This window comes from Callorhinus ursinus, unplaced genomic scaffold (genome assembly GCF_003265705.2).
Source record: "Callorhinus ursinus isolate GAN/ISIS: 27379988/994484 unplaced genomic scaffold, GSC_fseal_2.0 scaffold3, whole genome shotgun sequence".
Lineage (NCBI taxonomy): Eukaryota > Metazoa > Chordata > Mammalia > Carnivora > Otariidae > Callorhinus > Callorhinus ursinus.
The window spans coordinates 56,963,850-56,976,571 of record NW_027397065.1 but is presented as its reverse complement, the minus strand read 5'-3'; the positions used below and the strand labels follow the sequence as shown (position 1 = coordinate 56,976,571).

General features: G+C 36.5%; 1 protein-coding gene across 2 annotated transcripts in view; it reads right to left on the bottom strand.

The window, feature by feature from the left end:
- Positions 1-12,722, bottom strand: part of EMB (embigin) — a 42,665-nt gene that overhangs the window by 15,969 nt on the left and 13,974 nt on the right. For both annotated transcript variants that reach the window (XM_025867306.2, XM_025867305.2), the window contains exons 4-5: positions 1,009-1,192; positions 688-776 (exon numbers count right to left, since the gene is read on the bottom strand). In XM_025867306.2, the coding sequence (XP_025723091.1) occupies positions 688-776; positions 1,009-1,192 (273 nt within the window). The remainder of the gene's footprint in view (positions 1-687; positions 777-1,008; positions 1,193-12,722) is intronic.

The following is a 12,722-nucleotide window of genomic DNA, read 5'->3' as shown; positions in this document are numbered from 1 at the left end:
TACCAGCATGGACACTGTGGTTCCCTAATCTATCACAGAATAGGGGTTTTTCATGAAGATAAGTGTCCAGCTCAGTGACTAGTCTCTCTTATGAGATTGAGACCTTTATAGTTTTGCTTTAATGATAGTTAAGAGTAAAATATTCTGATCTTACTTCTTCTTGTTCCACAGGGAAGAGCTATGGATTTTATTCTGGGGTTTTTCCTTATTTGAGGAGACCAAAAACTGGCAACCCTTTGTGCATCTCCATATTATTTTTAAATTTTATGGATCCCTAAACCCCCCAAGTCCCAGACCCACTGGTACAGAACACCGAAGCATATTCTCACAGATGCCTAAAGGGACAATATATAGAAGCTCTGAGTTTAGTGGGCTAAACAAATGAATAAGCAAATAAATTCAAGAGACTGTTACAAATAACCTGGCAGCCCCATCTTTCACACTAAAATCTCAATTTAAGCTAGGGGAGGGACAGGAGTGGGAATGGGTTGGGAAATGCAGTGCTACCACTGGGAAGACTGGGAAGTTCCATTTTTAAGGTCACCACTTTAAGATTCAGTGGAAAAGTATATGATTTTCTTTCAGCTCATTACGTTTAGTATTGTAATGGTAATTCAAAAATTGGGGGATTCAGAATCCTAAAAATATAATGCTGAAGTTATTACTCTATAAATTATTAGCACTAACCTCTGAAATTAAATGTGCCCCTTTGTTCCTTTTCCTCTTCAAGGAAACAAGAATAGCTTCCCATTTGTTTGCCATTAATGATGGTAAACCTAAAGAGAATTTATTAATATGGGCTTAGTTCTCAAAACACTTCTTGATAAAAATGAAAAAGACTTAGCATTTAATCAAAATTCTAAAATAGAAACAATTCTGTAAATATGCAAATTAGAATATTAGCATAACCTTCAAAAGACAGCAAAGGAAAGAATGCCCAGTCATCAAAAATGTTTAAAAGTTGATGAATTTCATCGAGCCATGCAGGTTAAAATTTTATGTACTCACATGTACTGGGTATACAGGATGTTTCCTGTGACATTGATGCAATAATTCTCAAGTTGTTCATCACCTTTTTTCCAAGTCACATTTACTGAATTCACATCCCCAGATGTTGTGAATTGGCATGTGAGTTTTATTTTAGAAGGTTGTTCTAAAGTGATATTTTTTTCCGCTGGCACACTGGAATGTTCTATTAGCCACAAAAGAAAAGACAAAACAAAAAAGATGTTGTAAAAGTTACATTTAGGGGAGATCCAATATGTAGAAAGCAGGTTTAAGTCATCAATAATAATGCTCTATCAACAATTTCTTAATGTAACATTCCTTTGAAGGATTACTCCTCTGTCAACATAGATTTGGTTCCCTTTATTATTCTCTTTCACAGTTACAGCGGAAGAAAGTGTTTGTTACATTACCAGAATAGCAAAAGCCTAAGGCTATAATCTTAATCTCCTTAAAATTTCCAGCTGACAAGGATATAGGGGAAAGAGCACTGTATAAAGGGGGGCCCTATGCTTTGACTGTACAGAAACACTCCCACGTAAAAGCAAACAAAACCAAAGGGAGAGAATGGAGTAACTGCTTTGATTCCTTTAAGGAATCATATCATTCATCGTTATTACAAGAACGTTTAGTGTAGAATGTGGGTTTGTGTGATATACTAATTCTGTCATTCCTAGTCTTCTTAGTCCTTAAAAACTTGTAGGGATTGGACAAAGATATAGATGAATGGCAGAATTCAAACACTCATCCTGTACTTCTGACTTCTCATCGAATTTGAAATTCTGGTACAAAACCATGAGGTGATATATCTCTATAGATATCTATATCCCACTTATGGCAGATACATTAGAGCCAACTTTTTTTTTTTTTGAGCAGTAGTAATTAAAGGAAAAAAACCAAACAGGTACACTGCTCTTCCTATACTAAATGTGCAATTGGTAACCAGATAATAGAGGAGGAAAACTTTCTTTTTATACAGTTCCAGCCAATAAGTGAAGAAACTCTAGAAATCTGACACAATGAGCTATAACTCCTGGTGAATCGTGGATCTCGGCATTCTGCATCATCTGCTGCAACCCTCTCAGACACGGAACTGTGTGTCTCCTAAGGAGGGACACCCCACGACCTAGGCAGTCGTTTTGTCCCCCTCCAAAAAAAGAAAAAAAGTAAAGGGGGAGGGGGTACTGAAACTAAGTCTCTAGATCCAACTACCAGTTTACAGGAAATACAGAGGATGGAAAAACTTGTTAAATAGCACCCCGTGAAAGTGATCGACAGAATCTAGGGTGTGAGAAAACTCAACAAGATGAACGATCTGATGTTTTCAACAGGTAAATTAGAAAAAGGAAAGAAATAAACCTAAAAATGAAAAGATACTTTAGAAATACACCTTTAAAAAAAACAAAGCAAAACTAAACTATATTTAGGGATGTACACCTGTGTGACAGAACAATTTTAAAAAGCAAAGACGTGACCCCCTAAAAACCAGAACAGTGGTGGTTACTCTTAAAGGAAATAAAAAGGGTTGTGTTTGGGAGAGGGCAATGCATTATATAAACACATCTCTCAATCTCCTGCTCAATAGCGTGGCATCAGTAAAAGCAGAATGCAGAGCCAAAATGTAGAAAGAAAAAAAAAAAACAGAACCTAAATAGCATAACATCACTTTTAATTACATTTAAAACTTTATAAAAATGCTTCCTTAAGCAATGACCAGGTACAAAATTTGCAGACAGTGAAGTACAGCTAGTGTGAAGTGCTTTGTGAGCACATGCCCAGAATAACTACTTGCATAATTACAGAAGTGCTGAGTTGAATTTTATGCACAAAAAGAAAGGCAAAACAAAACAAAACAAAACAAAACCCTAGGTATAGACATTTTAACAAGATTCAATTATACAGAGAAAAAACTGAAGTGGTCAAACTGAAGGAATTTGCATATTTTCGTGCATTTGCTGAGCATCTACTGCATACCAGAAATTACATTAGGTACTAGTAACAGGAGAAAATGTTTTAAGATATATCATATTTGGTCCTAAGCTTCTGTTTTCTGTAAATTTTCCTCCTTCAGCTTTAGCTCTGGGGTACCCTGAAAACCTAGGTCTGTCTTTCTGTCAAGGAAATTTACTTCCTTAGTCAATTTCATAAAGGAGTTCTCCATACAGTCTCTGTATTCACCCCAATACAGCATATTCTGTTATCTTACCATATTACAGAAAGTGCTTTATCATAGGTTAAAAACGTCCTTAACTGTCTAACCTAACTACCTCTTTTCCTTCCTTGTGGGAGACAGACCGTCTACCAAAGTCTGTAGACTTTGGTAATGTAACAAACACTTTCTTCCACTGTGACTATGAAAGAGAATAATAAAGGGAACCAAATCTATGTTGACAGAGGAATAATTCTTCCAAGGAATGTTACATTAAAAAATTGTTGATAGAGCATTATTATTGATGACTTAAACCTGCTTTCTATATATTGGATCGCCCCTAAATGTGAAAATTCTTTCACATCTTGCAAAACTCTGCTCAGTTGTTGCTTCAGGGACAAAGCCTTTGCAGATTTCTTGAGTTGTTTCCCCAGGTCTGAGCTGAGTGTCACTCATTACTGCTGGCCTCTGCCCAGCCCAGGTTTATACTGGCAAAGCCACCTTGCTCAGAATTGAGGAGATCCAGGCCTTGCTATAGGCCATGGAGTTGCCAGAGGTTCTGAGCACCCAGAGAAAGCTATTGTGACCCTTGCATTATTTCTTGGGCACCCTGTGGGGGTTGAATACAGACCATCTTTCTTGCTGGAGGGCTGGCAAGAAGACAAAACAGCATTATCACTCCTTGCAGGAGGCATTACAGAGGTATTTACATTCCAGAAGGGGACTCCAGGGCACCACACTCTTTTCAGTGATGCGGCTCACTGGAGCCTCCTAAAATATCGGGAAGTTAAAATATGAACAATCACCTCCATGTCATAAGGGAACAGCCCCGTGTCTGGTTCCTTGCCTGAGGTGACTCACAGGGCAACACCATGTATCTTTATGTTGGACACCTCAGTTTCCTCATTTGTAAAATGGCACAAGACATATTTCATGAGACTACAGAAAGGATTAAATGAGCTATCATAAGGAAAATTTTAGTGATCTATTAACTGCTGAATAAGTTCCCACTTAACTTCCTCTCAATATTGATCTCACTGGAGAATATAACAAAAGCTATCAGGTATTGCCTGAAGTTCCGTATTGCTCATATCATTTAATCTTTACAGCAATTCTGTAAGTACCATTTTTATCATTCCTACTTCATAGAGGAGGAGGCTGAGGCAAAGGAAGGCTCACTATCTTTCCCTAGATCATATACCATGATAATGACAGATATGAGTACAAATTTGGGTGTGGCTGAGTCCAGATTCTCATAATCAACTGTGTGTACCAACTTCCAAAGATATGACATTCTCATGACAATGAAATTAACTTCCTTATCACTTTCAAACAAGTGAACTGAGGTTTTATTTTTTTTTAAGATTTTATTTATTTATTTGAGAGACAGCGTGCGAGCACGTGCACAAGCAGGGAGAGAGGCAGAGAGAGAGGGACAAGCCGACTCTGGGCTGAGCATGGACCTGATGTGGGGCTTGATCTCATGACCCTGAGATCATGACCTGAGCCGAAATCAAGAGTTGGATGCCTAACCGACTGAGCCACCCAGGCGCCCCTAAACTGAGATTTTAAATGAAAGAAAATATTAAGAGAAGATGAAACAAATTTGTAATGCAGCAATACAGCAATGTGATGGTAGACAAATGGTATGACCAACATATTTTAAACATTCACACTTTGAACTAAATGAGTCTATCAAAACTGTACTGTAGCCTCTCTCTAAATCAGGCCAGGTTCCAAGCTCTAATTGTTACCTCCCTGTTTCTTGTAATACTTCGCAGATGCTTCTGCAGCTTGCTTTCCTAACAGAAAATCAAAAATATGTTAAAAGTTTTACCTCTAACTTTAAAATATTTTAAATTAGCCAACAAACTAATATGTCCATTGAACTCAATGGACAATGTTTCAACCTCCCCAAAACCATAACTGCAATGCGTTTCTGCTATTTAGAGTACTGCAAAAACATCCATATCTACATTTCTAAGACTATACCTATTTACTCAGTTTCTGAACTATATTTTTAATTTTTTTTAAGATTTTATTTATTTATTTGACAGAGAGACAGCAAGAGAGGGAACACAAGCAGGGGGAGTGGGAGAGGAAGAAGCAGGCCTCCCGTGGAGCAGGGAGCCCAATGACCTGAGCCAAAGGCTGACGCTTAACCATCTGAGCCACCCAGGCACCCCTGAACTATATTTTTAAAAGACTGTTCTTAAAGTCATATAGTAATTTACACCTGTCTCTTATTTTCATAATTAAAATTATTAAAAGTATATGGACATTTAAGCAATTTGAAATCTTTAAAGAAATGGTAACAGTTAGACCTTAATGGGCCCATTTAGGAAACATATCACTTGAAATAAAAGTCTATTTTGTTTTTTGTTATAAAAAAGAAAAATGTGGAAAAAGCAAAGTAAAATTTCTTGCATAGGACAGTGTTTCCAAACATGCTTTAAAAGCAGAAACTTTTATTTATAAGAGTTAAATGTACCACAACATAAAAAACTGGCAAAATGTACCACAACATAAAAAACTGGCAAAATGGGACAATTCTGGCTGATGCAGAGATAGGAAATATGGAGCTTTCCTTTATTTTACCATAGAAGTCAGTGAGGTCCCATGTTACATCCTAAAATACAGATGGAACACCTAGAATCCTTATAGAAATAATTCAGGTGGCCACTCTAACATGAAACCAACACCCCTATATAAAAGTGAAACATTCAATCCTATTTTTAACGTGTTGCTCCATTTATATGATGCTCCTTACCATATGGAGTTTAACTAAGTTTATAAAATAACTCCTCTGAATAAGAATAAAACACATATATCTTAAACTTCATATTCAAAATTTGTACAATAAGAAAAGAAAATTGTTCCTTGATTCTTACAATTTTCACCTCCTCCCAAATTAAGTTTCATTCATGGTCTTTTATTTCACTGAATCTACCAAGTTATTTACATGCCATCTGATCAGCACAAAACTGATGTGATAGAATCTAAAATACCTGTGGTTCCTGAATTCCATAGCTTAGAATAGAAAATCACCAATGTGCACAGGAAACCCAAAGGTTGTAAGCCTAACTAACCTGAGTATAAAAGAGTGTATGGGTCTGTATGTATATGTGTGTCTATATACATAATACACACATATACACACACAATCTCAAAGTCCTCCCTTGGGAATCCCTCAAGACCTAGGAACTATGTGGCTGGCGTTATATAAGAATAGCTTATTCTCAAACTTTTGGGAATTTTATTCAGGCAGTATCAAAAGGAAGGGAAATATTAGAAAATGTGGATGGCTTCTACACAAATGAAGCTGGATTTACCAAACATAATTCAAAGCTTCAGCAATATTATGGAAAATGTTCTTACATTAGCCAAAAAAAGATGCTGGCTGAATTTCATTAAACAAAGTTCCTGCTGGTCACAATTTTCCTCCATTTCCATTAGTACCAGGTATAATGGTTATTTCCCTACTTTCTAAACTGATTTAAAATTATTTCAAAGAAAAATTTAAAAGGGACATGGTTCCATTTGAATTTTAGAAAGGCACATTTCTTCTTGTTTTGAATAATGTGGTACTTAATTTGAGGGTATAGCATTGAGTAATAATCCACCAATTAAATACATTTTTCTACAACATAAAGGACAATATTGCAACAACTTTTCATATCAGTTAGAGAGAAAATACAACTAATAGTTAAACTGTTTTAGCAATCAAATAGGTTACTATCATTTCCAAATAATTAACACAAAACTAATCCAACACTCTGGTAGTGGACTATTATATTTTTGGATAACCAGAATCTGAAAACCCTTCCCCTCTGTTTAAGTTTTAATGAGAAGCAAAGCCCCCTCAGTCACTATGTAAGCCAAAAATATTCCTTCTAATTCTCTGAGGCTAAGGGCAATGACATTTGACTAATCATATCCTCCCACCTAGGACTTTAAAGTTAGAGGGAATGACTTAAGGACCTAGGCAAAATTGAGAAATTAATCACAACAGCAATGGCAAATGTCTAGCAATGATAAGGTATCATTTCTTCATTTACCCATTCATTCAACACTTATTTACTGAACACCGGCTACATGCCTTTCACTTATCTATCCATTCACAATTATACTAAAAATCTACTACGTGCCTTTACCCTGAGCATTGATATCAAGAGCACAGTACTAGCAACAATATCTTTTATTATTATGTTATGTTAATCACCATACATTACATCATTAGTTTTTGATGTAGTGTTCCATGATTCATTGTTTGCGTTTAACACCCAGTGCTCCATGCAGAACATTCCCTCCTTAATACCCATCACCAGGCTAACCAATCCCCCCACCCCCCTCCCCTCTAGAACCCTCAGTTTGTTCTTAACCAGACTGTGTCAAAGTTTCTTGCTGTCTTTCCTCCTTAGGTCTTTGGCATATTCTAGAATTTGGTTTCCATCCTAATCATAAAACTAGGGAAATAGAAAACACAGGGGAAAAACTTCTTGACATTGGTCTGGGCATTGATTGCATGGATATGAGCCCCAAAGCATAGACAACAAAAGCAAAAATAAACATGTAGAATTAATCAAACTAAAAAGTTTCTGCATAATAAACAACACAGTAAAGAGGCAACTTACAGAATGGAAGAAAATATTTGCCAACCATAATCTGATAAGGGGCTAATATCCCCAATATATAAGTAACACAACCAACTCAAAAGCAAGAAAACAAATAACTCAATTTAAAAATGGGCAAAGGACCTGAATAAACATTTCTTTAAAGAAGAGATACAAATGATCAACAGCTACATGAGAAAAGAGAGCTCTTTTTTTTTAAAGATTTTATTTATTTATTTGACAGAGAGACACAGCGAGAGAGGGAACACAAGCAGTGGGAGTGGGAGAGGGAGAAGCAGGCCTCCCACCAAGCAGGGAGCCCGATGCGGGGCTCGACCCCAGGACCTGGAATCATGACCTGAGCCAAAGGCAGATGCTCAACGACTGAGCCACCCAGGCGCCCCGAAAAGAGAGCTCTTATACACTGCTGGTGGGACTGTAAAGTGGTACAGCTATTATGGAAAACAGTATGGGGCTTCCACAAAAAACAAAAATAGAAATGCCATACGATCCAGCAATCCCATTTCTGGGTATATATCTAAGGGAAATGAAATCAGGATCCCAAAGAGATATTTGCACTGCCATGAACACTGCAGCATTGTTTATGAGAGCCAAGATGTGGAAACAACCCCAGTGCCCACAGAAAGAAGGATGGGTAAGGAAGATGGACTATTACTCAGGTATGAGAAAGAAGGAAACTCTGCCTTTTACAATAACGTGGACGAACCTGGAGGACATCATGCTAAGTGAAATAAGCCAGACAGGGAAAGGCAAATACTGCATTTTTTCACTTATATGTGGAATCTAAAAAAGTAAAGAAAAAAGATGAACTTATTGAAACAGAGGGTAAAAGGATGGTTACCAGGGACTGAGGGACTGGAGGAAATGGGGAGATTCTGGTCAAAAAGTACAAAGTTGCAATTATGTAGGATAAGACTAGAGAGCTAATGTATAGGCATGAAGACACTACTTAATAATACTGTATTGAACACTGGAAATATGCTTAGATAGTAGATTTCAGGTAAACTAATCATACCAAAAAAAGTTTGTGAGATGATATGTTAATTAGTTGATGGTAGCAACATTTCACCATATATATATATCAAACCATCATGCTGTACACCTTAAGTACATATAATTTTTAAATACTTTTCATTTATTTATTTATTTATTTATTTTTAAAGATTTTATTTATTTATTTGACAGAGAGAGCACAAGCAGGGAGAGCAGGAGAGGGAGAAGCAGGCTCCCCACTGGAGAACCCAATGTGGGACTCAATCCCATGACCCTGGGATCATGACCCGAGCCGAAGGCAGAAGCTTAACCGACTGAGCCACCCAAGTGCTCTAAATACTTTTTAAAAAGGAAAAAAAAATTAATGTAATAGGAATCCTAACTCAAATGAGATCTAAATTATAGGTGATAATGCAATATCATAAAATCATTAAGTCTCCTACAAATTATTCTACAAATTTAGTAAAAAATCAGTCAAAATCCAAGAAGTATTTGTTGTGGAACTTGATTCCAAAAAAAATCTACATGAAAGAGTGAAAATGTAGGACATTGGAAAACCTGTTAAAATAAAAAACAAAGATATAAAGATGTATCATAATATTTCAAAAATAATATTAATGTGTTAATGATGCTACAAAATACCAAGAAATTAGGTAGAATTTTCTGGATTGCAAGTTGGAAATTATTAGCGGTCAGGAAGTCAAGTTAATAGTTATCACCAAATTTGTTTTTTTAAAGGATTGAAAAAGAAGAAACTACCAGTGTAACACACCTGTGAGGCGTGGGTGTTGCTTAACGAACATTTGTTTATTGTGCGTATGTGTTTCCCCATGTGTGTGCATGGGTGGTAAATCAGGTTACAAGGTAAATTTCTTATTTTGCCCAACTCTATAGAATGTTTGAAAAACACTGAAACAATAAAGGAACAGAATAGCACATAGGAATTTGGAATATGATTAGGGTGATATTTCAAAACTGTAGGAAAAAGGAGAACTATTCAGTAGAGGGTGTTGAGACCTTGGCTCTCTATATAAAAATAATTTAATAAAGTTAGTGACCTTTCACACACAGTACATAAAACTGCATTTCAAAAGGATTAAAAACTGAAGGGTAAAAAACTATGAAAATACTTCTGTAAAAATGATAGGAGAAAACAAAACAATGAAACTTCTTCACAATAAAAAACACAATGTAAATGTTTAAAGACAACTAGGAGACAATATTTACAATTTCAATAGAAAGTATAAATTAGTATTTAAAATGTATAGCTGTCTCACATCAGTTTAAAAGTATATAAACACAACAGGAAAATGGATATGGGATATTAACAGACACAGACACAGACACACACACACACACACACACACATATATAAGTATGTCCAATTCCAAAACACAAATTAAAACAACAGTGATACAGCTTTTAGCACTCATGCTGGCAAAGATGAAAGAGTTTAATAATATCAGGTGGTGCTGGTCAGGAACTAAGGAGGATGACAGTCAAATATGAGGGTGAGGGAAAAGGCAAACTGTTACTTTGGAGGGCAATTTGCAAGTATGTATTAAAATTAAAAGGCAGGCGCCTGGGTGGCTCAGTGGTTGGGCATCTGCCTTCTGCTCAGGTCATGGTCCTAGGGTCCTGGAATCGAGCCCCACATTGGGCTCCCTGCTCTGCAGGAGGCTTGCTTCTTCCTCTCCCACTCCCCCCGCTTGTGTTCCCTCTCTTGCTGTGTCTCTCTCTGTCAAATAAATAAATAAAATCTTTTAAAAAATAAAATAAATAAAATGCACATAACTTCTAATTCAGCAATTCAACCCTGTGGCATTTATCTCCTAAAGGAACACACACAGTCATTCCCAGAGAGAGATACGTAGAAAGAAGTGTTCATTATTGAAGGTTTACAACAGAAAAAAATTTAAACAAACTAGGGTCCATTTAGAGGAAAATGTCTAAGAAAACTGGTATGTTTAACTGTGCACACAAGTAAAAGAAATAAGGTATGTCCATGTAATATGGCTAGATCTCAAGAATTAACACTGATTGACAATAAAAAATATTCAAAACAATACATATGGGTTTAAACCACTAATATTAAAGAATACAAAACAATGTTACATAGTACTGTATGAACAGAGGTTACCCCTGGAAAGAGTTCAGCTGAGACAGAAGTAGGGAGTGATCAAAAGGGTTTTGACTTCCTCAGACAAATTGAGTTTTTATCCCCAGAAATTCTGTTTGGCTATTTTTCAAGCATGTTTTATCTTTTTTTTTTTTTTTTGATAGCATAATATTCTTTTCTCTTTTAGTATTTCTTTTATAACTCCACCTACTATTTCTGTAATCTGAAGTTCTGGACAATCCAATCCTACCGTTCCTTAGTTAACTCTCAGTCTTGGGGTCTACATCATTGTATTTTATATTTGGGAGCCAGTCCTCAGTCCAGATTCCATAGCCAGAGCAGGCAATGTGTCCTTCCATAAATGTTTTTCATTCATTCACTTTCCTGCAGAACCAGGGTCATGTTTGTGTTCTTTCTCAGCTCGCAGGCTCCTGTATAATGCAGGTACCGTAAATTTGCAATCTAAATGTCATTGAGGGCAGGCCTTTGACTTCGAGTACTCAGGGGAGTCTTTGCATTCGATTCAGAACAAGGCTAAAACCAGGAAGCCAACTGCTCATGGCCTTGTGTTGATCTACTGCTGTTGCCCATCCCTCCCCTCCTCCCAGGTAGAGCCTTTTTCACAGTCTTTATATAGCCTTCTGTGGGTTTTCAGTTTCAGTTTTCTGGAAAGATCAGCTTTCTGGGAATTTTGAGTTCCTGTTCCCCTCCTCATCTAGATTCAAGGCCTTGTTCTTAGATCTGTGGCTCTTTGAACTCAAATGCCCTGTCGACAAACACAAGGAACACTAACATGACTTCAATTTGTATAGGCGTGATGCCTGGTCACCCAGTCTTGGTCAGCAGAAATTGTCTTTATTTTTTGTATTTAGCTAAATATTTAAAAGAATGTTTGCAATATTTTAAATTTTCTAGGTTTTCAGATTCTCTAACTTACTATATATTACTACAAATAAAATGTTTCAATATTTTTAAAGATCAACTCACTTTTACTTATAAATTAAAAATGCTAAATACATATCAAAGAAACAAAAATAGTATTTCTCTGTATGTGCCTTATAGAAGATGAAGATTTTGACTTAATTCTTAAAGATTGGGAAGATTTTGAACATAAGCAGCAGACAAGGGAAGGAATGGGATTATAACCGATCTGGTTCCCTATCCCACATCCCACTTACGCTAGGAGGTCCCATGACCTGTTACTTAGCACCATCATCTAACTTTTTGGTGAGATTCAATGTTAACAACCCCCTTTTTTTTTTTTTTTGAGAGAGAGAGAGAGTGTGCACGCATGAACAGGAGAGCAGAGGGAGAGGGAAAGAGACAATCTTAAGCAGGCTCCATTCCCAGCACAGAGCTTGACGCGGAGCTTGATCTCACAGGGACAACATAGAAATATATGCAATTCAAGTAAACAATAATACGACAACATGAAAACATTCCATTCATAAAGGAGGTTAAAAATCCTAGTGACAGCAATAAGAAGAAAGCCTATGGTTCCTAGTAAGCATAAATATATCTTCAGATTTAACTTCTGTATTTCAGAAAGACAGTTCCTAAGACCAAACTTTTTGATGGGAAGGCAACCAGAACAACCTACATGGAAATGCAAACCATGTTGACCACAGCTTGGAAATCCAGTCTTTCAAAAGGAATGTCAAATCTTTTCTTTTGTAAAATAAAAACAACCCAGACTTATCTAAGAAGAGATTTTATTCAAAAAGCCTATTGCAATAAGGAAGATTCTCCAAGGATCCGTCTGCAAGCATCTCAACATCGAACAGAAACGCTTTCCTCTTATAGAGAGGGGTAAGCAGGCTAG